We start from the raw sequence: 27,008 nt of genomic DNA on the forward strand, positions 1-27,008 counted from the left end.
AAACTGATGGAAGTTCAGCAGGTTTCCTGAGAAATTGATCCGGCAGCACAAAAAAATGAAAATTTAAAGTCATTGAGGGAGGGATTTCACAACTATATAAAGGAGATTGAAGTTTAAGTCACAGTACTAGATGGATGGGAAATTCCTTCGGGGAATGGTAAAAAATAAACAAAAAATACTCTGTAAAAGCATTTTCAAAGCAGAAAATTTCATTGCTGGTGACAAGTTGTTTCTGAAACTAGAGGTTTATAGCATGATATATTTCTTATGACAACAAAGGCTGGATAGTATAAACTCAAAAAACATGCTTGCTATCTGGAATAAAAGGCTCCAATTCTTAAGACTGACCAGTAATTTTAAAGTGTTGTACATAAATATGCAAGTTATATATGTGTGTTCATATGCAAAAAAAATGAAAAATGAATGAATGTTGTTGATTATGAAGCAGTAAAATCCAACTTGGTTCTTACTGAATAGCAAGAAAATACAAAGCTCATTTCAAACAGGAGATGGACAGTATTATAAATGCAAACCTTATGATATTTGCTTATGGTAGTCAGCTATCAGAAGCTGTGAAGGAAAAAGCAATTTCTCCCTTTAAGAGAGCAATGGTGTCCTAATCAGGGACTGTCAAAATAGATGCAATGATTACACTGTATCTTATCCCGCAAATTTCACTCCAGGTAGTCAAGGTAAGATTCATTATTTTTTTTCATTTTAAACTTTGGAATATTCATTAATTTTCTATATTATCATGTAAGACACCAAATTGTGTGCAGTGTCCCAAAAATATGGTATTTCTCAACAGTTAGAATGCAACTTTCTTTCCTTGCTTAGAATTTTTTTCTTCCTGATAGAATACAGAAATGCTGAGAACAATAATAGGAAAAACAAAACCCACAACCCTCAGTCTAATACAACACAGGTCTGATAAATTACAGAAATAGGTAGAAGAATTATTTTTTCTGTCTCATCAAACTCTAGAAGTAAGCTTCTATAACTTTACTGCAGATGTCATCAAAAGAAAAATTGTTTCAGAATTTCTATTTGACCACTCACATCTCCTTTAGTGTAACAAGTAGATTTTGGGTTTAAATTTTATTGGTATTTTTGCAGATTATGAATGGTTTATCTACTTTATATAATTACAAATGTTTTTTTAAAGTGAGAAACATCCTACAAGACACAAAGTATACTGAAAGCAAAGCTGACCAAGTAAGAGAGGAGTGTAATAATTCTGTTTCATTTCCAGACAAGAAATAAATTTTTCTACATCTAATGGGTAAAACTAATTTTGTAAGTCAACTTGCACTTCTGGAAATTACACATTTGAACGTTAGGACACCAACTTCTATTTCAGAATGAATACCTTGAGAATCTTTCTTATATTCATTTTCAAAGTGTTATCTCTGAAGTTCTGATTTGATTATTACCCCCGATACTTTTGAGATTCGTCTGATATGAAACAGGAAAAGAAAAAAGAGTGTTATTATTAATGAGTTGGAAATAATTAAAACTCTGAACAGTTAAAACTGCAATGCTTTCATTATTTTTCTTGTTCTTTTTTGCTTCTAGAAATTACTTGTTTGTACACTCCTCCTCCTAGTTTTGTATCATATGCAAACTTGCTGAGACTGCACTGTGCAGGTCCAGGTCACTAATGAAGAAATTAAACAACGTTGGTCTCAGTACTGATCCCGTGAGTACACCACTAGTGACTGGCCTCCAGCTGAGCTTCGTGCCACTGGTCACAACCTTTTGAGCCCAGCAGTTTAGCCAGTTTTCACCCCACCTCACTGTCTTTTTAGAGTGTACATCATCAGTTTGTCTAAGAGTATATGATGGGAGTCTGGGTCAAAAGCCTTACTAAAGGTAAGATTAATAATATTAGCTGTTCTCATCCACCAAGCTAGACACTTTGTTGTAGAAGGCTGTCAGGTTGGTCAGGCATGATCTCTCCTTCAGAAATCCATGCTGACAACTCCAAACAGCATTAGATGTATAAATTTATTAGATTAATATTCTTTGCTGCTAATACACTGAGCCTTTGGGTATGAAGTAGATCTCCTCCTAACTTAACAAACACAGTGTTCACAATGTTTTTTGAGAAAATTTGTCTTTGCCTACCAAAAGCCTACAAGTGAGGGCATTGCACAGCCCAACTTGTAAGACACACATTTCAAATGATCTCAGCAGCCCTTTAGCCAGGGCTAACAGACTAGCTGTATTTTGGGGAGATAAAATTATGTTATGTACTTTGTGCTTAATGGCTTACATGGATATTAGCCCCCACACCCCCAGTGACTCCCATTTTTTTCTCCTTGGTTTTATCTGTGCATCCATAGTTCTAAGTTTTCTACAGAGGAGCAAAAATTAAGGTCTACCTTAAGTTTATAAAATAGGATGCAAAGGATAAATGTTCTCCATGAAGAAACATGAGTAAATTCCTGCATGAAGAGATAAAGGAAGGCATAGATTTTTCTCCTTTTCAAGTCTCTTGCAAGTCATCTGCTTTTACATTCCTGCTTTGGATCAGGTTTTTCTATGGAAATATTAATAACAATTTTTCTTAATTTTAAACATCCAGGATTTCTTTAAGTAATTGCTTAGCCTCTGTAAATTACAACTACATTATTTTAAAGTTGTTCAGGGAAAAAAAGGTCATTGCTCAGCTTAAGATTTCCATACAGTTAAAACAGCTCAAACTAAATTCACTTTGAATGAGTATTAGGATCAGACACAAGACATGATGAATGTCAAACTGATATATCACATGGTTTCATTGAAATTTGCCCCAGTGGAACACAGATGTATTACATGAAGGAAGTACTTGGAAAACTGAAAAGGCAATTGATACTGAAAACAACAACAACAAACCCCAGAAAAACAGTTGCTACTTCATTAACTTTCCCACATCCTTCTGAAAAAGTGTTCCCAAATCAAATTCAGTTCCTCAGGCTGATATAAAATTGGGTGGATATAGGCCACTCATGACTTTATTCATGAGCTGTAATCAACCAAAATAAAAGGCCTGGGTAATGTTAACTCAGAATTTTCAGTATAAAAAGCAGAGATCCTCCTTGACTGAACAACAAGTCACAGTAATAATAAGAGGAGTACAGGTTGACATGAAAAAATGATGTGTTCAAAAGATAGAGTTGTTCAGTTGGATGACCCCCAGACAGGTTTCAGTGAAGTATCGCAAATCAAGGACAGAATCATGAATCATGAAAGTTCTTATCAGCTGTCAGTGAAGAGAGAACACAGCCAACTCAATTTCAGAGTGGCCGTCCCTACAGAGACCACCAACAAATATAAGAGTGACTCGTCCCTTGGCAAAGCTTGTGATTAAGAAAACCTTATATCTTCTTCATAGCCAATAAAGTGACACTGGGCTTTCAGTACATTGGAACTACATCACGTTGAGAGCCAAAATGACTTAAGGAGTTCTTTATGCCATAATAATGACTTTATTCTCAGTGACAGGTGAGTGATCCCAAGGGCAAGGCTGAAGAGTATGGATCAGAAAAATGAACTGGGGAGCATTTCAGATTTTATCTGAAAGGATTGTGACACGTAGCTGCAGAAACAGTCATTGCACTTCACACTGAGCAATAAAGGTGGCAGATTCTTAGGTGTCTTTGTGATTTTTTTCATAGTACAAAAATGGTGAGCAATGACATCTAACTGGAGTTTCTCTGGTACCTATATACCTCAGTAGTGGTAGGACAGCAGGACTCTCAAAACTAGTTTTACTGCATGGCAATGGGATATCTTACAGAGCAGAAAAGACAGTGGATATAGCAAACAACTTGGCCTTGAATTTTCAGAAGAATATGTTTCCGGGGAGGGTGGGGAAACATGTTCCTCCTCCCCAACCCCACAATCAACAAATATGACATACTTGCAGGACCTTACAAGAGATTATGAACATCTTGCAAGAAGGGAAGACTTTGGAAACTACAGCCCAGTTAGTCTCACTTCAGTTCCTAGGAAGATTATGGCAGAGATCCCCCACAGTGAAAATCACTGCAAAGTAGATGAAGGAAAAGAAGGCAACTGGGAAAAAACAAGCATGGGTTTAGTAAGGGCAAGCAGCACCTAATTCAGTGGTCTTGTATAATGAGAAGACTGGCTCAATGGACAAGAGCAGTGGATGTCCTTCCTCAAGTTCAGAAAGGCTTGTGATGTGATCTCCTACGTTGCTTCTTTATAACCTTACTGGAGAGAGAACCTCAACAAAGGCATTCTCTTAGGAAAAGGAATCTGGGGTTCTCACAAAGGCGTCTAAGGCTCAAATACAAACCTAAATATGTGCAATGTGCTGGCTGGAATTGACAAAGGTTAATTCTATGTTGATGATCATACACAGTTAGAGAGACAGTGAAGAAAGAAATATATTGTAGAATTGTTTTTGTCAAGATTGATTCAGGTTTGGAAATAAAACAAAGTAAAATAAAGCTCTCTAAATATTTGTAAGGATATTCAGTCTCCAGAGATAAACTCTGGAGAGAAGGAATACCTGAAAGAAGTTCTGCTTTGAAACCTACCTACAATTTCTTAGTTCTCATACAATCCCATATTTAAAAATACAAGATATACAGAGAGTTTCCAGAGTTTCCTCTGTTCAGTTAGAAGTTTATATGTATTCCGTGTTTCTTGTTTTCTAGACCTTTTTCTAATAGCTTTTAACTAAATCATTAAATTCTGTGTTCTCTAAGGATATCTCTGGAAAACATACTCTCTAAGTTCAGAGAATACACTTTTAACCTTGTTAATTGTACAGAAAAAACAAAGCAATCCCCTCTAGTTTAAGGGACAATGAGTTACTTATTTTATCTGCAATGTAAACAATTTAACAGAGAGAAAACTTGATTTTCTTCAATGTTAAGTACTGTATGTTCAACTGAAAAAGATCAAGAAAGCCAAGAATACATTCTCAAGAAAACACCATGAACTGCTTTTATTGTTATATTACAAACTAATAAAACTGTACCTTGGTTGTTTCCATTCATAAACACAGTAGTATGGATGCAGTAGTAGGATGATAAAGAAATTTAATTCAGAAGAACTGAAATATTGTAATAATTCAGGTTATTGCATTATGTGTTACTTGATTTCATACATCTCATTAACGATACACTAGAAAGAATGTAGTTTGCATTGTTTCTTTGCATCATATCAATGCAAATGATATAAACACAGAAAATATATCATTTTCTAGATTAAACTTACTGGTTTCAGACTAGTAATTTGATCAAAAGTATACAACTAGACCAGCCATAGTCAAAATTAAATTCTCAGTAAAATTCAATTCATGGAGTATGTGTACCCTTGTTTCAGGGATATAAAGATGTCAATTCAGGATCAAATGAGCCCTTATCTGCTCAGGTTCTGATGTATCAGTTCAAGTTCTGACATGCAGTTAAGTCATTTGATGAAAATACAGAAGTATCTTTTTTGTGTAAACATGAGATTTTAGGTAGGAACTCGTGGTTCTGTGGACACCACTAACCAAATAGAGTAGAAAGAGCAAAGCAAGAGCAAGGTTAGGGAAACGGCACCCTCTGAGCAGCCTTCTCATTTACACCACCTCTACAGACAAAATAGGAATGAATATTCAGTTTACCCAAGACCTGGATTTTTCATTACTACTTTTTGATAGAAAATTGTATACTGGCAGGAGAAAATATCACCAGAAGTTTTGTTTTGTTTTTAAGAATTCATGCATGTTTGTTCTCCAACTGACTTAAAGTATTTTAGCATTTACTTTTAATATTCAGGGTTTTAATGAGGCAATCACAAAGGGTGATTTTTCAACCTATATACAAAGTTCAGTACATCTCTTCTGATAAAGGCAGTTTAAGGTCTGCATTTAACCCTGCATAAATGATCTTACTTGGGGATCCAGGTATGTTGCAGGCAAAAGTGGTGATTTCAGCATCTGTAAGCGTATGTGAACTTTACACTAGCAAACCTAGCCACCCTTCACATTTAAATTGCAGCAGCGGAGAGCTCAGTTCAGCCTCAACAGACTGCCCAGGACTCTTATCAGAGTAGTTCACTATCAGAATCAGAGGTGAACCCTGTGCTGTCAATGAACAAGCTTTATCAGCTCCAGATCTAGCTAACTAAAAGATAGCTCCAGCATATGCATAAGAACTCCACTCATGCCTCTTAGCCATAATATAGCACACCTGCTGCTGTACCCTGCTGCTGGTATCATTGGTCTTCCCACCTAACTCTGCTTTGTGCTGAGTGATGGGAAAGCAGTGATGCCCTGACCTGCAGGGCTGCGCACCCTACGTGGAGGTCCCGCAGAGGCCATTCTACAAGCCATGTCACCAGCACAGAGGAAATACACCCATTCCACAAAGTTATTATTGAGTATGTTACAAGTCATCTCAAGAGTTAATCGAACGATGTCACTTTAATGTCTGTGTTCTTTTAGAGGGGAATAAGTAAATTTGCTTAAAGAGCAAGCTCTCCTTTTAGAAAATAAATAAGCAACATATGCATGTAAAAGACTGCAAAGACATCAGCTTCAAATGAGTTTTCAATTCCACGGTACATTTTAACTCCCCTATACATCAAACTTAAATCATTACTGCTTCCATGGAAAAGGTGGGGAAAAGCATTCCCCTCTGTATCACCCAAAGTAGACACCAGTGGCTGGTGAGTAGGACAGCTCTTCAGAATCCACTGTCCGTGTTGGCTAGGTCTCTACTGACTATAATGAGAACTCAGAAAACCTGGCTCACTCTTAGATTTCTACAGCACCCAGGTCAATTCTGTAAGTGATAAAACAGCCAATGTACATGCAGATGCCACACGCCTGGGGAAACACCGTGCAGAGACATCACAAATCCCTACCATAAAGCTTAATACAGCTCCAGAGGGTTTTTTCATCATTCCCTCATGACATTCACATTTGCATACACCACAAGTTACTGAAACTTTAGCACAACAACTACTGAGCAAGTTGGCAAAAGACTGGAACATGAACCTAGTTCACAAGCGCTGCAAGATGAGAACCAAGTCTATATATACACCACTTTTTTATCTAGGTAACAAGTGTTTTAATGTTAATAGATATAAGTAGACCTGCAACACCAAAAATATTTTCGTTGGAATACTTGGTCCAGTTAATGATCAGCTCTTTCTCATTTCTTCTGCTGGTTTGAGGGCACTTACTGACAGGTCTACCTGTTTTTCATGAGCCTCACAGGACTAGTGTGACCTTGTGTTAGGCTAGTGGTAGACTTTGCATCCTGTTCCTTTACAGTAGTTACATCTGTGTGCATTTTTTTCTGAGATTTGTTAGCAGCTCTGAGTGAAATTAGGACCCTACTTGAGTCTCATTACTCTCACTTGAAACAAAAGTTTCCATGTTTACTTTAACAGAACCAATGTTCTGCAATTTGAAGCTCTGTGCAAGCAAATATCCCAAATCATAACTCTCATGTACAGTAACAGGACATGGAACAATAATAGACACCATCCACCCACAGAAAGGAACCGGGAAAAATGCATGAACCATGACTAATGTTCTGCAACCTCTAAGAAAAAGTATGCTCCCCGAAAGGTTATACAGCCTGGAAATTTTACACCAATTTCATACAGTCTACATATTGGAATATTTATACTAAAGAGGTTCATGCTTTAGGCATGATTTTAAATGGATTTGTTGTACTAGATATTAAGGTCTAACAGAACCCATAAAATATTTATGTGTACGTAAAAGACAACGTATTCTAGCTAATTTAATGAATTCTAGAGTTTCAAAATTGTAAAGAAAATATTAGAAGATTACAGAAACTACTTTAGAGGTTCTCCCACCTTTCCATGGCAAGATGATATAGGAAAAAATAAACCCACAGCCAAAGTTCCCTTTTGTAGATGCCTTTCCAATTTTAGAAGGCAGAATCTGACCTTATTGATTTACTCTTGGGAGCAGTGTTTGGTACTTAAATGGTCATTTATATACTTATGTGTTAACTGTACCATTGTTTTGCCTTCCCTCAAAATTCTGGTCAATATCAAAGCTATGATATTTGCATTTATTTAGAAATAATTCGTTACTGAATGTCTGATTATAGATTTATCTTAGCTAGTTAGTTGTACTTTTAGCTACTATTAAAAAAGAAACATTATGAACACGATTTGTAACAAATTGTATGTATGGTGAGTTGAAAAGTAAAAGAATATCTGTTCAATATAGTGATCGAAATTCAACATTGCTGGGGAATATACTGTTACTTAAATATTATAGATTTTTTCATTACCTAGGACAATATTGCTACTCTGTTAAACGTTGAAAGATCTTAGTTTTACAGAAAAAGAGGACAAAGACAGTACCTCACACATTTATTAACACAAGAGTGAACTAATTAAGAGAAATGGGAAACTGTCATGATCTCATTTATGAATGTATTTGAGACTTTTTTGTATACATAGAAGACAGATTTCAACCGACAGAACTTTACACAAAGGCATTTAGGGTAAACATACTTTTCATTCCTGTCAAATTTTGCAGTATGCATATTAAAATTCTTTGCAGATGATTGACTGAAAACCATTGTAATATTCCTCTCTGATCATAGGTCTTCACTTGCATGGTAAAAAGAACTTAAGAGATTTCCAGTATTTCAAAATTATATTTTTAATTCATTGATGATGTCAATATAAACAGCATGACTGAATCAAAACGAATGAGTTAAAATGAGCTACACTGAATTTCTGAATAGATAATATCTTGATTTTCTTTTTTCCTCTGTAACAACCTGCTGCTATATGATAAAACAATTACATTTAAGCAACATCAAAAAGGGTTTGCTTTGAAAAATTAAATCCTAGAGACATTATGCATTTTAGCAAGATTGTCTGTACTAATGGGGGGGGGGGGGGGGGGGGGGGGGAGAAAAAAAGAAAAAAAAGAAATCACACTAGCTAATGCCAGAAAGAGCTTAAGCATATAGAAAAGTATTTCTTATTTCACTGCATTTTGCCCATATCGCCAATCTTGTTTTTCTGGAGTTCACATCAAATGAAGAGTCAAATGTTCCATTCCCAGTGCTGAGGTAATTTGAAGTATAAAATATACATGCTTTGAATCTCCTTTCTTTAGGATAAGACCTTTCTTTTAAGAAGCAAGCAAAGTTTGCGGGGGGGGGGGGAAACAATTTTTGACATGAAGGAAGCTTTCACTGTTAAGGTATTCTCAAAGCAAACCTCTACTGATTGCTAATTTAGGAGGTGTAAGATTTAAACTTTGTAGTTTGAGACTGAAGAGATTAATTTATATTACCTGTAAATTAAGAAAAAAAAGATGAAAAACACCTACCTTTCGGGAATGGATTTCTTTCACGTATAGTGGAAGTAGAAATTCAGATATTCCTTCAAGTCGTATTCCTTTTTTAGTGACTCTCAAATTTCCCATTCCATCCTACAATCAATAATATATATATATATTCACTTTAGGAAATGACCTTATCTGGAACAAGCTAAAAAGAACACAGTAGCTGGTGCAATATCTAAAAATAATGAGTGCTGTCCCACTGTCCCCAGCTCTCCTGGTGATCTTGGACAGGAGCTAGATGGGGGGATTTATAGGCAAAGCTTCACCTAGGACTGAGGCATTTAACTGTGCAGCCTGATGGTGAGCTGTGTACATTATTCCTTGGCTACACCTAATGCAAGGGTACAAATGCAGATCATAAGTATTCCTTTACTGTAGAGGTGAAGCTAGATCTTGAATTACAACTGCTAAGTAAAACAATTAGTTAATTATCTCTAAAAATATATATAACATTTAGTAAAGCAATCTATTATTTTTATGTGCTGAACTACTAGAAAAAAATACTATGTCATTGTTATGTCTTGAATCAACAGGTTTTGCTTTTCCCAGCAATTAAAATACATAGGAAAATATCCTATAGGAAGAAAGAAAAAGGATTTTTTATTAGTAGTTGCTCATCACTACTAAGAGCATGTTGCTGGTGAAAAGAAGAACTTCAGAAATGCTGAGGGTTATTTTTTTTTTTTTTTTTTTTTAATATATCTGAATAGAAATAGGAAAGGGGCCATCGTAAAAGTCTGGATGAAACAAGCAAACCAAATGATTCAATGTTCAATAAAATATAAGCATAGAAAAGTGGCATAATAAGGTTTCAGCTGTATTCTTACAGGAAAAACAATGAAACCTGCTTGATACTTAAGAGACAGGATCATTTTCCACACTTATAGAAGTTCAAGACTTTTTATCCCTGGATGTTTGTTACTGTATTCCTGACAGAAGATAATTCTTCACTGTACAGCCAGTGGAATTGAACTTGATCCACTTAAGTGCAAAATTAGCAAGTTTAACCTAATTGCTGATTAAACGTTTTGAAGCCATTGCTGACTTTAGTGTAGCAGAACAGTGAGAACTTGCATTTCTGCTCTGTTTACTGAATTGTGAAACAAGTAACCTCCACTTGCTGGGCAGTCATAAACAACTGGATAACAGTGTCCCCAACTACTATAGCTGAAGCTGGAAGAGGACACTGAATTAAACAACATTATTCTTATCTAAAGATTGTGTAGCCACTATACCACTATAGCTATTTGCTTTCTAAAACATACAATGATGCCAATATGGCAGATATTTTATTGACATCACCACATCCACATCTGAAGCAAGACTATGAAATTGTTAATTCTTTAAGACCACAAAAAGAATTGCATTTTATACAGTGTAATTCAGCTGGTATCATTTCCCAAACACAACAAGGATATAGTGATGATAGCTTTCCACACTATGACAGATTTGCAAAGAACTTACCATTGGGAATCATACCTTCACACGTCAGTTATAGGAATAGAAGCCTAGATGCCTATGACTACAAAATCAGAAACTACCAGAGTCAGAAAATACATATAACTCCTTTCTGTCCTGGTTTTGGCTGGGATAGAGCTAATTTTCTTCTTGGTAGCTGGTACAGTGCTGGGTTTTGGATTTAGTGTGAGAATACTGTTGATAACACACTGGTGTTTTAGTTGTTGCTAAGTAGCGCTTATCTTAAACAAGGATTTTTTAGTTTCCCATGCTCTACAAGAAGCTGGGAGGGAGCATAACCGGGGCAGCTGACCCGAACTAGCCAAAGGGGTATTCCATACCATGGAATGTCATGCCCAGTGTATAAACAGGGGGAAGTTGGCTGGGAGGGGCATATCGCTGCTCGGGCATCTGTCAGCGGGTGGTGAGCAATTGCATTGTGCATCACTTGTCTTTTCTTGGGTGTTATTTCTTTTTTTTTTTGGTTATATTCATTTTCACTCCTATTATTATTATATTATTATTATTTAGTAGTGTATTTTATTTTACTTTAGTTATTGAACTGTTCTTATCTCAACCCACGAGTTTTACCTTTTTTTTTTTCCTCTTCCCTATCCCTCTGGAAGTGGGGAGGGGGAAGCGGCTGCATGGTGCTTAGTTGCCGGCTGGGTTAAACCACAACACTTTCCAAAGCAGAGAAAATATGGAATAACAAAAGCTACTGCTAAGGCTATCTGTAATATAGAACATACTTGTTAAAGTATGGCACCAAGAGAAATTTACAGACTCTGTAATAGTAGATATAATGTTTAGCAAAACTTGTAACTGATTACATAAAGCCAAGAACTGTCTTTTTGTTAGAAAAAGCGCTATTTGTATCCAAACTATGTGTTGTGGTTTAACCCCAGCCAGCAACTCACAGCTGCTCGTTCACTCCCTCCCAGTGGGAAGAGGGAGAGAATCAGAAGAGTAAAAGCGAGAAAACTCATGGGTTGAGATAAAGACAGTTTCATAGGTAAAGCAAAAGCTATGTGTGCAAGCAAAGCAAAACAAGGAATTCATTCACCGCTTCCCATCGGCAGGCAGGTGTTCAGCCATCTCCAGGGAAGCAGGGATCCATCATGCGTAACGGTTACTTGGGAAGACAAATGCCACCTCTCCGAATGTCCCCCCTTCTTTCTTCTTTCCCCAGCTTTATATGCTGAGCATGACATCATACGGTATGGAATATCCCTTTGGTCAGTTGGGGTCAGCTGTCCCGGCTGTGTCCCCTCCCAACCTCTTGTGCACCCCCAGCCTCCTCGCTGGTGGGGTGGGGTGAGAAGCAGAAAAGGCCTTGGCTCTGTGTAAGCACTGCTCAGCAATAACAAAAAAACATCCCTGTGTTATCAACACTGTTTCCAGCACAAATCCAGCACATAGCCCCATACTAGATACCATAAAGAAAATTAACTCTATCCCAGCCAAAACCAGCACACTGACAGCTGAATTATGAAATAATGCTTCTTGAAGTGATGCTATATTTTAAAATATTTTTCTTAAATCAAGATATGAGATGTCTATACAAATCATTTCACATATAAAACCTCAGGCATTTGTAGGCTTTCTAACAAAGAGTGGAATATGAGACAGTGGTGCCTATATTTGAAAAGGAAGTAAAATAAAGAAATTAGACTTTGCTTTTAAATGTGCAATCTGCATTAATACCCATTAATTCTCAATTTCAGCAATCCTATTTTTCTATATATGCTATAGTAATAGCATATAAAATCATTATAGGAAAGAATAACCTGAGAAAAGACAGCAACCATGCTATATTTTTAGCAGTGAATAAATACTCAACAAGAATTAGGTACTGATTTATTGATTTGGATATAAACACGTTTTCTAACTGAAAAGGCATATTCAATATGTTGTTTTATCTGCTTCTATGGAATGTTTGTAACTGACAGACACAAAATAATATTCACCGTCAAACTGGGGGGGGGGGGGGAAGTGAAAAAATACAAAGTCCAGAAAACTGGAAATGTTGAAATTAAGGTTACCTAAGAAAATTCCATCTGTTCCATCTTGCATGTATGTGTATGATAAAGTCTATAATTATACGTAATATTTACCCTCCTGAATCCCAGCTAATTCCACAGAAGGTTGGCACTACTCTTAATCGGCAGCTACTCACTATTTTGCTTTCAGTTCATTATTTTCTTTGTTCTGCATTTATTGTACACTGTTAAAACCCCGCTTTGAAGACAGTGCTGTCGGTTTCCCTCTTGGCTTCTGTTCTCATAAGTGTTTATTACTGAAGTTACACAGTTCTGCACAACTATTAATTAATTTTCAAAATACTTTCAGTGGCTTTATATCAAGTGATACTGTTCTTATGTTACTGACAGGGAACTGAAGCACAGAAATTAATTTGTTCACTAATTTTTGGTACTTATCATATTTTCTCTGTTTATTTTCAGCAGTGGGAAGTTAATTTGTACAGCAAGTTTAAACTGCCAGAGTCTCAGAAACAAACTAACGATAGAGCCTACTGCGTCCATAAGGGCTTCCCTTGTTTTGAGTGACATTTCTAAGCCCTCATTCTTTAGTTCTTCAGCACTGAGCTACCCACCTACCAGAGTCCAACAGTTGGAATGCAGACAGACTCTGGATAGACAGGAGCACTTTAGCTTCAGTAAAATTACATTATTCAATACTAGAAGACAGACATTACATTCTGGAGCATAAGCCACAAATGGTGTTATAAGATATAAAACTGAAATAAGGTGACTGTGACCTTAATTGCTTGATAAACGCAATAATCTTCCAGGAAGTAACTTCCTGAAGTGTGTAATGACTGATATGAAATAAGACTGAATAGTAAAATAAAGAAAATAGTCAGACACGTACCACGACGTGCTTAATGAGGCTCTCCTCATTCAAAGAATCACTGCCCAATACATTTTCTTCATCAATAACTCCCCATTCAGTTTAAAGAGGAGTTGGAATAAGAAGAGTTTCTTGTTTCATTCAGTTAGAACTATGCTGTTATAGAGAGAAATTCAAGGGTTTTCAGAAATAACATAACTTGGTTAAAAAGTTATTAGGATTGAAAAGATTAATCGGAGGAAGGTCCAGTCTTCTTGGCTCATTTAATGCACTTATGACCATGAAGATCAGTTTAACTTTGGGGCTCCCCCAGAAAGATGCAAATTAATATAAAAGATTTAAAAACGGAACCACAGAAGAATTCTGTCTTAAAACATACTTGCTTCTTTCTGTAGATAAGATTTTGATGTAATATTATTAGTATAATTCATTTTAGGCATTCCTTCTGCTAATCTTCCAAATAAACTGCCTAAATTACTTTAGGCTTTTCAGGCAATGAATACTCATACTATTATTTTGGTGTGATTTGATTTTATTCAAGTGCAAAAATACGCTTGAATGAACTATTCCGGTACTTTCTTACAATAAGTAAATGCTAAATTCACATACTGGGACTGGCTGGGATGGAGTTAGCTTTCTTCATAGCAGCCTGTATGGTGCTGTGCTTTGGATTTTTGGCTAAAACAGTGCTCATAACACACCAATGCTTTGGCTATTGCTGAACTGTACTTGCACAGCATCAAGCCTTTCTCTTTTTTCCCCTCTCTGCCCCGCAATGAGTAGAGTGGGGATGGGCAAGGATTTGGGAGGGGACACAGCCAAGACAACTGACCCAAACTAGCCAAAGGGATATTCCATACCTGTAACATTATGCTCAGCAATAAATAGTGGTGGCAGAGAAAGAAGTGGGGGGGAGAACGAGATTGTCTTTAAAGGTGGCCACTGCTTGGAGACTGACTGGGCATCAGTCTGTTTGTGGTAGGTAGTGAGTGATTCTCTTGGCATCACTTTATTTCCTCTTTATGATTATTTAATATTTATGATTATTCTCAGACTGTTATTCCATGTATAACTTTCCCTTTTTCCCATATAAGAAGATAAAACAAACTAACAGTGACCCTGCCTCACTTTGTTCTTTTCCCTACCTACGACACTAAGGAAAACCACCCCCCTCATCTTTACACCCATAAATATAGCTACCTTACAGAATATAATAAAATAATCATTATCAATATTTTATGGCATTCTTAAATTACATTACATTTCAGTTATGAACACCAGAAATTCAAACAAGCAACTATTAAAACCTTAAAATAGGAAAAGTAACATTTATTTTATGCTGCTGCTTGTCTTATAACTGCAGCAATCTGGGAATAGTTTTATTGAATTTGAACACTACATTAAAGTCAATGAAGTCCCAAGCTATACTCATAAATCTCTGATAAAAAGAGTATAACTTAGAATCAGAGCATATTAAAAAAAAAAAAAAAAGTTCTGGGAATCAAACAACTAATACTGACATTCAGAACTTTTTCAAGCTTTGACCTGTATATAAATGGACAGAGATTAATGTTCTCAGATGGTCCTGTAAATGGTATACAAGAAAGTCTGAAGGTAATTCACACTGTCTTTAAACAGAGAGGATGATCTTTTAAAAGATTAAGTTATGTCTTGACAATATGCTGAAAATTCTACAAGGGTGTACTACTTATACAGTATGTTCTATTTCTGCCCAATAAACTACTAAAGCAGCATGTTTTATGATAACTACAAATAGCAAAGCATATGATAGAACTATGAATACTTCTCAACAAGCCAGGAGGTTGGCTAAAGCTACAATCTATCCTAACTAATCCTGGACTACACATATTGCTATATAATGAAATGTGCTGTGTTGTGCTTTCTTTTCTCTCTTTCTCTTTTTTTTCAATTACTTAAACACTAAGGCATTCTAAGGAACAAGTAGATAAGGAATTCTATACAAATTGCTGATAAACAAGAAGCATGCGAGAGCAAGGTTAGCAATCTGCATGATAGCCAGCTCTCTGTGCCATACATGACAAGAACTGGGGACCCTAGGACAGGATTCACAATACTGGCTTGGAAGATCTTTAAGCTACAGAAAGGGCAGATTTGAAGCCAAGCTGCAGACTATTTCAGTTGGAAATAACATTTCTTCTGGAGGGCAGTAACTAAATCTTACAACTCAGCCTAGATGAAATAAAACCTTTTTGCATGAGACTTGGATCAAATCCATACCTTTAATATTAAAAAAGCCTGCAAATCTATGGGTAGTACTGCTGTGTGAAAGACATGAAAGTGGAGAAAACACCTACAATTCCTACTTAAGAACACAGAATTCAAAATTCCTTGGTCTGGAGAGAAGAAGTAGGAGAGTGTGATACTGCAGTTCAGGAATTAAAACTCTCATTAAGTGAGTCGAGAACAGAGTTCTGCTATATCCTCCAATAATTTGTCATGCATCTCACAAAGTGGGTAGTTAGAAGGCAACAAAGGAGGATTTTTTTTTTTTTTAGGATCATATACTTGAACTTGAAAAGTTCAAGGATTTTGAACTTGAAAACGAGGATTTTTCATTTTAGGATCATAGACTTGAACTTACATCCACAAGCACAGCGAAAAGCAAACTGAAGTGGTGGTTAATCTGAATTGACTAAAACATGAAAAAATAACATTTTGTATTTCAGTTTTGCATGGTGTTTTTCCTGTTTTCCTTAATAATAAAACACACCAAATATCTGTTTCAGTACTTTACAGCAGGAACAACAAAGTAGTTGGTGGGCCAGGAAATCCATTATTATCAATAATCGAGTTTTTCAAAAGTTCTGCTGTTAGATGTGATATTTTGCTTGTTTTCTGAGTATATATTTAAATCTAGATTCTGTCTCCAAAAATTCACAGTCTGAAGAGGGAAGCACTGCACAAAACATGGAGGGGAAATAAATAAATAAATAAATACAGTGTGTAAACAAAGTGCCTAAACACAACGTCCTATAAATTAATAAGCATTCACTGCCTGTTGCCTTGGAGGCACCATAGCAGAGGCTAAACATGAAAAGCAATCTGGATGACGTGGTTGCAATGCTATGAAAGAGCACAGATGAAACATCTGTAAGTGTACAAAGATGCTATGCAAAAGGAAAAAAAAGAGGGTAAGATATCAGAAGAAAGGTGGTTGAAGCAATGAAGCAGTGGTGAATTATACTGAAGACGGAAAAAGAATACTCAATTTGATATGATGGCATAAAAAGCAGATCATGTAGAGGGACAGTGATGGGGGCGATTAGGAAGATGAAAGACATTAACAGCTACATTGTTGATAAAATGGAAGAGATACGCAAAAGATTTGGAGGAAGATGACAAGGGACACACACAAAAAGCTGGATTGGAGCATAATTCCAGCTGGAGAAAAACGGTGCTTGGACATGGTTATGGACGTACAATCAAAAGAAAAACTGTAGGTAGCTACAGTTCTGCATAAACAAAAAGGGTAGTGGTATCAGCAATGAAAACAGAGTGTATTTTCCTGGATTACCAGGAAAGATAACTGAATTTAAGTATTTCAAAAAGCTATAATCATAGAAAGATATCCAGGAAAACACATTGGAATGGCAAAAATCTGAAATGATGGAAACATCTGCCTTCATCCATCTGCTGAAATAATAGCTGACACTGTGTCGGTATCAGGGAAAAGCTGGGGAAGAAGTTAATATAGTACAGTGCAGCAATGTTTAAAGGAATACAGACTAAGGAAGAAAATAACCTGTGGAAATTCAGTACGGACAATGAGATTTTAACTGGAAAAGCTGTTAAAAAGAAACAAAAGTCAGACTACTATCCAAACTAAATGGAATTAGAATACTCTGAATATATTCTGTCCTTTAGAATGGTTTTTGAATGTGTGGAGCATGGCCTGGCTTCTTCAATTATAAAAGTAATCTTGAAATGAAAACAAAAGTCTATATGTGCATATATTAATAGAAAATATATACCTATCCAGACCAGACAATAAGATCAAATGCATCTTTCATGCTTAAAAGTTTGATTTTATTCCCTGGTCTGGGTATTCATACACAGATGTGTCCTTTAATGTCCAGTGAAAAATGCAGAATTCTCTGTGATCTGTTCTCATAAACTATTCCTAGAACTCTTATATTTAGTATTACTGGTTTTTTTACAATAAATTATAATTTGTATGTTCTTAAAACAAACATAATTAATAAATTAGGAAAAAAAAATAGAACCTTACTATGCAATTCTTCTCCCCCCCAAATATCCGAATTCAGGAATTTAAACAATAAAGACAAGACTTTCAGACCCGTTGAACACTTACAATTCCTACAGAAACTATGTGGTGAGAAGGATATGAAGTCTAAACCAAATAGTATAGAAATGAACAATGAACCTAGCATCTTTTAAACTTTTGGACATGAAACTAATTCTTTTCTTCATTTGGATGCATATTCTCTGCTCTACCATTTTATTCAATGTTCTGTTTAAATTAAAATTCTGTGATTCAGTTAATGTGTGGTTACACTAACAAAAAATAATTTCTATCCCAACACAGCTGCTTACAATCAATACTTAACGAGTCAGAAAATGCAGAACACTCCTTACAGCTCCATACTTCGCGCAGGTGGAATGGAAGTATAAAACAGAGCCAGGCAATGGTAAATTTTCTTCTCTGTAATTGCTGGCAAAATTATTAAGTAAGAGCTAGTGAAGGGTTTCTGGTCTATGTAGAGTCACTTACAGGACACACGGAACTAGGTAAAGATAGGCAAACAAGCTGGAAACAGAAAACACAGAGAGGTGAGGTGATGAGGTAAAGAAGGTCTATCCCTCATCCAAAGGTAAACACAGAGAAGTGGTAAATCCAGAAGTGTTATTCCTTTACTTATCATCTTTCCCAGCTTTGTTTCCATATATGAAGTCAAACTGATTACAGAAGGTGATCAAGTAATTTTTTCGATAGACTTCCAGTCTGGAAAACAAATTTAAAATGTAACTATTTCAGTATGAGCTGAATATTTCACCACTTGGCTATAATATGGAATTTATTGAGCGCTGACAAAAAAAAAATTAAAAATAATAATAATTAAAAAAAAAAAATCAAGCAATCCAATTATGGCAGCAAATGTAAAAATAACTGAAGGAGGACCCAAGAACAAGGTGGAAGAACCCCCCACTAACTCCATACCGCTCCTAGCAAAGCATAATGACTCATGTTACCATACACAGAAAGGGCGAACCTAACACCAAAGAAAGGACTGGATAGCAGAAGTTTGTGTACATTGCTTTTAATTCTATCATTATTGGGAGAAAGCTGTAATAATTGCATGCTTTGGATGATAAGTGTTAGTATCACTGTAACTGGACTAACAACACTATTTTGGTAAGACTGCTAATTTTTTAATTAGACTAATAATAAATTATTGGGTGTGGGTGTGTTTATTTAGCCTACATAAATTGCACAGATTATTTAATCTGCTTCCCTGCCTTTGAGGCTTGGTTGTAATTTTGACACAACATCTTGAAGATAATTCAGTCATGCTGAAAATTTAATCACACATTATCCTTGTATTTTATTTTTCAAATAAGTGGTTGCCTGACTTCAGAAAGAACAATGAAAAACTGCAGATTGCTAGCATACTGATATTGGAGGACAATAAACAAATATGCTATATACAAAAGCAGTCATCTTTGTTGATAAATCTGTAAGAAATATTTACCTATAAGAAACAATAAGAAATTTGTATACTCCCACTGCTTGTTGTGTACGCATAAGGCTTAATTAAAATGTTAGAGCAGAGGCTCTACCATTTCTCTAGGAATCTCTACAAACAATTTTTAGGACCTATCCTTCCCATGTATTCCAGTCCTTACACTGAATTAATGCTAGATTACCTACATTTTGAGAAGTAAAAAGATTATTTGGGTGGAGATGCCTTGTAATTCATTCAGTCACATACAGAAAATAGGTTGTGTTGGTGCAATTAAGTGTTTGGTGTTTTTCGTGTTTGCACCTTGCCCTTTCAATGAGCCTGACACAACCAAAATTTCAACTCTTGTGCCACTAAACTCTACTATATACTTACGCCAATTTCTGCTTAAAAATAGTTCAAAACCATTTCTGAAGAAACCAGCTAATCAGTAGGAGAGAATAATCATGTAAGATAACTAAACTTACACAATGAGGCAGTTCCTCAAAATCCATATATTTTAGTTTATAAGAATAGAGTTTATTACAGAAAATCAGATTTTAACTAAGTATTTCCACCTTATTCTCCATGAAAAAAGCTATGATAAAATATTCATCTGTCCCTAGTACATATTTAATTCAAGTTTCATCTCACATTTCTACTATGGTTTCCAAGCAATTCAGGACTGGACATTACAAGACTGGAAAAATTGGGGCAGCAAAGAAAGAAAGCGCTAAACAAGTACTAGTAACCTTTCCAACAGCATTTATTCCCATTCAAAAATGATAAAGCATGTCTTCAATTGAGTGGTGGGCTTAGTTGAGAGGTTCTACAAAAGACTACTATTCTCTTGCACTACTGCAAAATCGACTATACCTTAGCTACTCCTAACATAATGGTTTGGTTTTTTCTTGTTCTTTTCCTTAAAGGCAGATTCTATATCTTCTTTAGGCAATTTACTATATTGCCTAAACTATCTTTATGGTTAGAAGCATTTTCTTCATACATAACCTGAACCTCCAATGCTATAATGCAATTGCTTTACTTCGGTTTGTCCTTCAGATACAGTATTACTTAGACTAAATAATCATAGTTCATTTTCTTTCCTTGTACATCGTTTTCCATCTTAATATGCTTCCCATTGCTCCTAGTCTGCCTTTAGTTCATCCACATCTAAGAAGTAGAATAAAAAAAAACAGAACAAGCACAGCTTGTGAACATTTACCATAGCGAAGCAGAGAAAAATTATCTCACTAGTTTATTCCAGCATATCTGTTTTTTTGCAGTATTGTTCTGTTACTGATTTATGATATGTTTAGGATCAGACACTTGTTATCAGAACAAATGAATTTAAAGATTGGATTCCACAAACTGGCTGGAAAATAGTTCCTCCTTTATGTACTCGTTAGAGTACTTACCCTGTATCTGATAGGGCCAACTTTTTTTTTCCTCCTTAGGCTGAGACAACTAGAATCTATTGATGACTGTTATAACCACATTACTCTAATGATTGCTCTCTTGTCAGTAACAATCCAGTCTGTATAAATAATTAAAATTTTATTGGAAAATTAAGTCATTTCCCATCAGTGCCCTTAACACCAAGATTCTTCTTCGCAAGAGATCTTTTAATATTACCAGAAAATCCATGCTGCTCCATCAGAAAAGACTGAGGACCATTTTAAGATAAACCTTGCAAGTTAGGACTCTAGTCTGCAGATTTGAGTCCTAGATTTAAAATATTCCCTGATTTAGACTGCAGAATCCAAAGAAATAGGATTCTGGAACAGCAGGTGAATTACAATAGCTAGGGAAGCCACCTAAAAACTTTTAAGATACAATTTATCAATTTTATGAGGATTCATTCATCTCAGGGTTGCTTATGATAACAACTAGGCAAAATGACCCAAAAGGTCCGTTCTTACCCTGTGTTTTCTTAATATTTTACACTCGTGTATTAAGGCACATGTGCCTTCCTAAATATTTTCTTATAATGTGACTCTGTATTCGTTACAGAGGAAGACTTAACTTACAATAACCTCATAAGCCATACCATGGAGGTACTGAGGTACCTACAGTCAAGCACATCCTTCAGTAACTCCCTGGATTGGCACTTATATTCAGCAAAGCATGCTTTTCTTATAAAACAAATATCATTAAGTAGGAGTTATTACACTGCTTCCTTGATCACACTGTAGCAAAAAGCATTAAAGAAATCAGTTTTCAAGACAGTCTAAGGAATCTATTACTGTCAAAACTGAAAGTGATTATTTTATTGTGAGCAAAAAGTGTTGTATCAACCTTGGTAGTTGCAGAATTTTACTTTTCAAGAAGTGTGACTATCTAACATTGCAGTCTTTATAGTATCTAAGTTTATACACATTACTTAGTATTCCAGTACAAACACTGCATGTTTTTCAAAACAGCTACCACACACCTTTTAATAAGCAACACCTTGCTCTATTGATACACTCAATAAAATAAATGGGACCAAGCGAAGTAGCTTGCTGCAGAGATCCATCTCTTGCTATCAGGGCAAAGGAAATGAAAGTGTAAGAAATGCCACAAAGTTGCTTGAAAATAACTCCTCTTTTATCTAACGGCCTGCTCAATAGAACACTCATCTCCTAAATGATAGCTTCAAGTTCCTTCTCTGGAGTCCAAAGGGATTAAAAATCATAACTTTCACTTTTTTGAGGGTGTTTTATCCACAATGATCAAGGGACCTACCTAATCTCCTTGCAGATAGCTCAGCATGGCAAAAGACTTTGAGAAGTTATCAGTTATGTTGGCAAATGGGAGAAGTCTTGTAAAGGGGATAATTTCAAGAGAATCAAAACCAAATTTATTGCATCATTTTGAGGGATGATAGTGTGTTCTCACATATCACAAACTTCCTATGGTATCGCTAAACTCCTAATCACTGAAGGACAATGAAAGCTATGTATTTGTGAATGAACTGTTCAGTATCTCACTGACTTTTGTAACACGGCAATTTAAGAGTGATTGGAGAAGGGAGGTTTAGAAAGCACAGTTTCACAATTAGTATCACAATTAGTAATTATTATCACATTATCACAAATTATCACTTTAGTATCACAATTCAGCCCTCTAAAAGCACAGCATCAGGATCATCTCTGTCATCAAATCTTTCTCAGTCTACTGCTCTGAGGATGCAGGGTGGATACAGGGTGGCTACCTGCAGTTGTGTCCGCACAGGAACGCTGGAGGGCAAGTCTTCAATCCAGGTTCTGTGCTCAAACCGGGGAACGCAGACCTACACACTTCTAAAAGCAGAAACCAGGAATGAAAGAAACCCTGCAAATATTCTTTAGGAAACTGGTAGAAGACCCATAAGCAAGTGGTGAGGCAGAGAAGCCTGTATGATCCAAAAGGATATCAATAACATGCTAGGTATGAGGACCTCCAGTAGCTGACCAGCTGGAAAGGAATGCAAGAGTACCAGACATAGAGGACGAATTGGACACCCTCCAGAGAAGCAGCTGATTAGGGAAGCAGCCAATGGTCCAATCCCCAATAGCAAATGAAGAACCCATCCCAGTGCTAGCGGAAGAGAAGCTATATATCCTTGACAGCAAGAACCATGAGTCTGACTAGATTTGAGACTCACCAGCCATCTGATTATTACTTCATGCAGCTTATTTGTAATTACATTAATAATATAACAATCTAGGGAGAGAAGGAGATGGAAAAATTCAAATTAGTGTAGTAGATCTTGTTGAGGAAGAGCAGTAAGGGAGCATGGATGAATACACTTGTTCTGAGGTTCAGACCAAAAGGGTGAAAGAACTTCTAAGTGACTGCAAAGGATGGTTATAAACTTAAAAAAACATTGTCACTTTGAGATTTCTGTCCCAGACCAGAAGGATCAAGTAGATGATGTATTTGTGAAGAGTAAACCAGAGCACAGACCTCAGTGATAAGGTAGGTTACTAACATCCTTTGTGAATGCAGCAGGAGACAGGCTGAAGAAGCAGCTCCTGAAATGCTTTCATGAAAAGAGTAATGAGGGTAGGGGTTGCTTCACATTTGCCTCTAATTCACAGAGAAGAAACAGCTAAAAATATGAAGATTAAGTGGTAATGTAGTTGAGATTGGTCACAAAAGGACAGAATTCTCAAAAGTTAGATTAGAAGGAAAGTAAGTCAGACTAAAAGCAATGTATTTCAAGAAGGCAAACTTCAGTAAAAGGACTCTTAGAGAAGATTTCCTGGGAGACTTGCCTAAGGTGAAAAAAGAATTATAGTGAAATTTTAGCTTCTTAATGAACCAATTTACCCAAAGGAGAAGAAAGGCTTCTGATAGATACTGAAGAATATTGACATTTTTGACGCTTTTTTTTTCTTTTTAAATTTCTCCTTTAGTCAAAAGGTCAACATAAATTGGTTCTCTATTTTAATTGGTGTACCAGTGATAAAGGATTAAGATCCTGCAGGAAAAGGATGAATGCATTTATGAATACTTGTATAAGCTAGGTATTTTCAAGCCAGCTGAGTAAAATGAACTTCGTCCTGAGGTACCCAAAATCTTCAAACCATAAATTATTAGCTAAAATCTGTCTAAAACAGTGACATAGCTCAGAGCAGTAGAGTGCAGCAATCCCTTGTTTCCCCACTTACTCCATGCTGGCTCAGACTGTGGGGTAGTTTTTCTGCATGTGAAGGGGATTCCTTTTAGATGAAATTAAATCAGAAGATCTGTTCAAAGTGCAGCAACAGTCTCTAAAAGGAACAGAAAGGTCTCAATCAATGTGTGATCTGCAGCACAAGCAAGTCCCACAGCAAGTACCAAGTGCACATGCACTGACAGAATGTTCTCACACCACAGAGACCTCCTGTGTTCTTCTGCTTCTTGTGCCACTTAAAAGGCTAAAGGTCTCGAGGTCAGTAACCAGCTCACACAGATGCCCTCAGCTCCTAGCTAAGGGCATTCCTTTGCATTACACCAAGACCTCCTATGTTTCAATATACTTTTTCTTCCTTCAACTGCTGTATCCCTTTGCAGTGCTTTTCTGAATTGCTTGTGTCACCTGCCTTTTTTTTTTTTTTAATTAATAATGATTCCCCTTTTCCATCTTTCCTTCCCAATCAACTTCTTTGGTCTCATAGAAGATTCAATATATTGCAGTCATAGAGCCAGATCATGGTCAAGGGTCTCAGCTATGCCCCCTTACATCTGTAAGTTCTGCATCTCCTGCCAGTCATCCCCAGCACTTTGCACTTCCATCTGTCCAAACTCCAGACTCTGCATATCCTCTCTCATTTACCCTGCCTCTTGCTCATACAAATGAACAACTGAGAGGGTGGAAGTCATTACTTTTGGGTGTCCACTTGACCATTTGCCCCTGCCACAAGATTTAAGACACCATTTCTTCCATTCTGAGCCTGTCTGGCCAATACCCAAATTCAGAGTCAGGAAGCAGCAGGCACTATGTGTTACATCTAAGTGAACAAGGACAAAAATAAAGCCTTTCTTCCATGAAAAAAGGCATGAGAACACCCATGTGCTCCTGTCATCTCCACTAAATAGATGAAAGGATGCTCTGGCACTTGCTGAAGCAACATTAAGAAGCCTACACACCTGAAAGCAAGAGTTTGTAGGATAGCTTTCTTTTGGTTATCTTTGAGCAACATGTGCAACAGGGATGTTTGGTCCAGGGGACCAGATTAATCATCAAGTAAATAAATATACATACCAATAGTCTAGCTTTTGGGTCCTTGGTACAAATTGCTTTTTTCTACTGATCCGTTCATACTGTGCCACATCATTAGTTTTTGCTGTGTGGCTGACAATTACACAGCCTATAAGCACAAAGTCTATGAGAGCCCATAAAGGATGGATGAGAGCAAACTGTAAAGGTGAAAACTAGAAAGGCAGAATTGGTATTTATCTTTTAAAAGGCAAAACAGTGGCAGTAAAGATCAACTTACCTTGAACTCTTTCAAAAATACCATGAGCTCTATACCAGAATAGGTAATCAAACAAGCTATTTGTACGAAGCTGGAAGATGTCCATGAGACCAATGACATGCAAAGCAATGAAAAAGCCAATAACAGGATAAGAATGAAACAATGGGCAATACAAATAAGCATTAAATAATAATTAAAAAAAAAAAAGACCTACAAGGAAGGGCTAAACTTGATAACGTTGTTCAGACTGGAGAATAGAAATTAAGGAGGCACACAATAATAATCTTAAAGTATGAAAACACCTTCTTCATGCCCACTGATAATTAAACAATAAACACTGAACTTAAAATGAAGAAACTGATAATCAAGTGGGTGTTAGTAGAACATTTTGACTCTAAGAACTGGACCAGAAAGATTTTGCGTTGTCGTGCAATATCTATCTGTAAAGATTTTTAAGAACTTTTTGGACACAAATGTCTCAAGAATGATGTACAGTTTAAGCTATGTTGCAGCAGAGGGTGAAACAGGTGGCTTTTGGAAATCTCTTCCTGTCATTCTGTCTATAATTATTTTTAGATTTCTATGAAGAGACTATTAAACACAGTATGTGTCTTCACAAGGTGCAGAACTGGATTTTTGCCTCGTCTTTGTTGAAGAAGTCCTTGTACAAAATGCATTTAAGCTCTTTTAAGCCCACTTTATAACACTGCAAATATCTAAGCCACACAACTAAAGAAAAATCAAAAGACGCAGTAGAATACATTGGAATTTATACTCTTTCTTATTTTTTTTTGCAGAATATATTTTTTCCCATGTTTACTGTATTTACTGTATTTTACTGAGTATATTTCTAGATAAATGGAAATAAGAATGTTGTTTTCAAACAATATCTTCCAGAAGTCCAAGTGCAGCATATCTGCATATTTTCCCAGACAGCTTTTAATCAAAAAAATAAGATAAAATTAAAAATAATAAGAAATAAGGAAGATTTTAAGGGATGAAGAATGAAGTATATCTGAATTTTCAGTGATTGCCCTTTTAGCTGTTGTAAGCATCATAATTTGTCCTAACATTGCCCTTGAATCCAAATAGAATGATTATATTTAACATATAATCTCAATTTCAACACTTACTGCCAATTTCATTAATCAGCAAAATGTACGTACACTTAGTTGGTTTAAGACCTATGCAAGTGTTTTGCCTTGACTGTTTCAGGATTATGATAAAATTACTGTCTTGATCAGCAGTAAACACTGACAAAGTTTTGTTGGATTGCAAGAAAACAAAGTACCTGTTCCTAGTCTTAATAACTAACATAATCCATATGTGTGGGGGGCTTTTTGTGGCAGAAGTAGTAGAGTAATGGAATTTCTTATAGCGCAGACAGTAAGGCAGTTTTGAGAATACCTACATAAGGTGTTCTGTAGTGCAATTAAACATGCAGTGAATTATTCACATCAACACTTTCATACATTCCTTTACTCATATTCCTCATCACTCACAGGAGAACGGGTGAGCAGGGTCCTTGTTTAGATACAGGATGGAAGATAAAAGAAAGAAGGTCCTGAAAACTGGGCTGACAACAGACTGAACACAGTAAAGATGAGTTCGGATGTGGTGACTCTCCAGACAGTAGTGACATGCTTTGACTGACTAATTCAGTGAAGC

At 36.2% G+C, this 27,008-nt stretch overlaps 1 protein-coding gene across 1 annotated transcript in view; it reads right to left on the reverse strand.

Annotated features, from left to right (window-relative positions):
* SGCZ (sarcoglycan zeta) overlaps positions 1-27,008 on the reverse strand; it is a 434,991-nt gene that overhangs the window by 119,865 nt on the left and 288,118 nt on the right. Inside the window, exon 3 of the mRNA XM_050896531.1 lies at positions 9,344-9,445. Coding sequence (XP_050752488.1) covers positions 9,344-9,445 — 102 coding nt within the window. The remainder of the gene's footprint in view (positions 1-9,343; positions 9,446-27,008) is intronic.

This window comes from Gymnogyps californianus, chromosome 4 (genome assembly GCF_018139145.2).
Source record: "Gymnogyps californianus isolate 813 chromosome 4, ASM1813914v2, whole genome shotgun sequence".
NCBI classification, from domain to species: domain Eukaryota; kingdom Metazoa; phylum Chordata; class Aves; order Accipitriformes; family Cathartidae; genus Gymnogyps; species Gymnogyps californianus.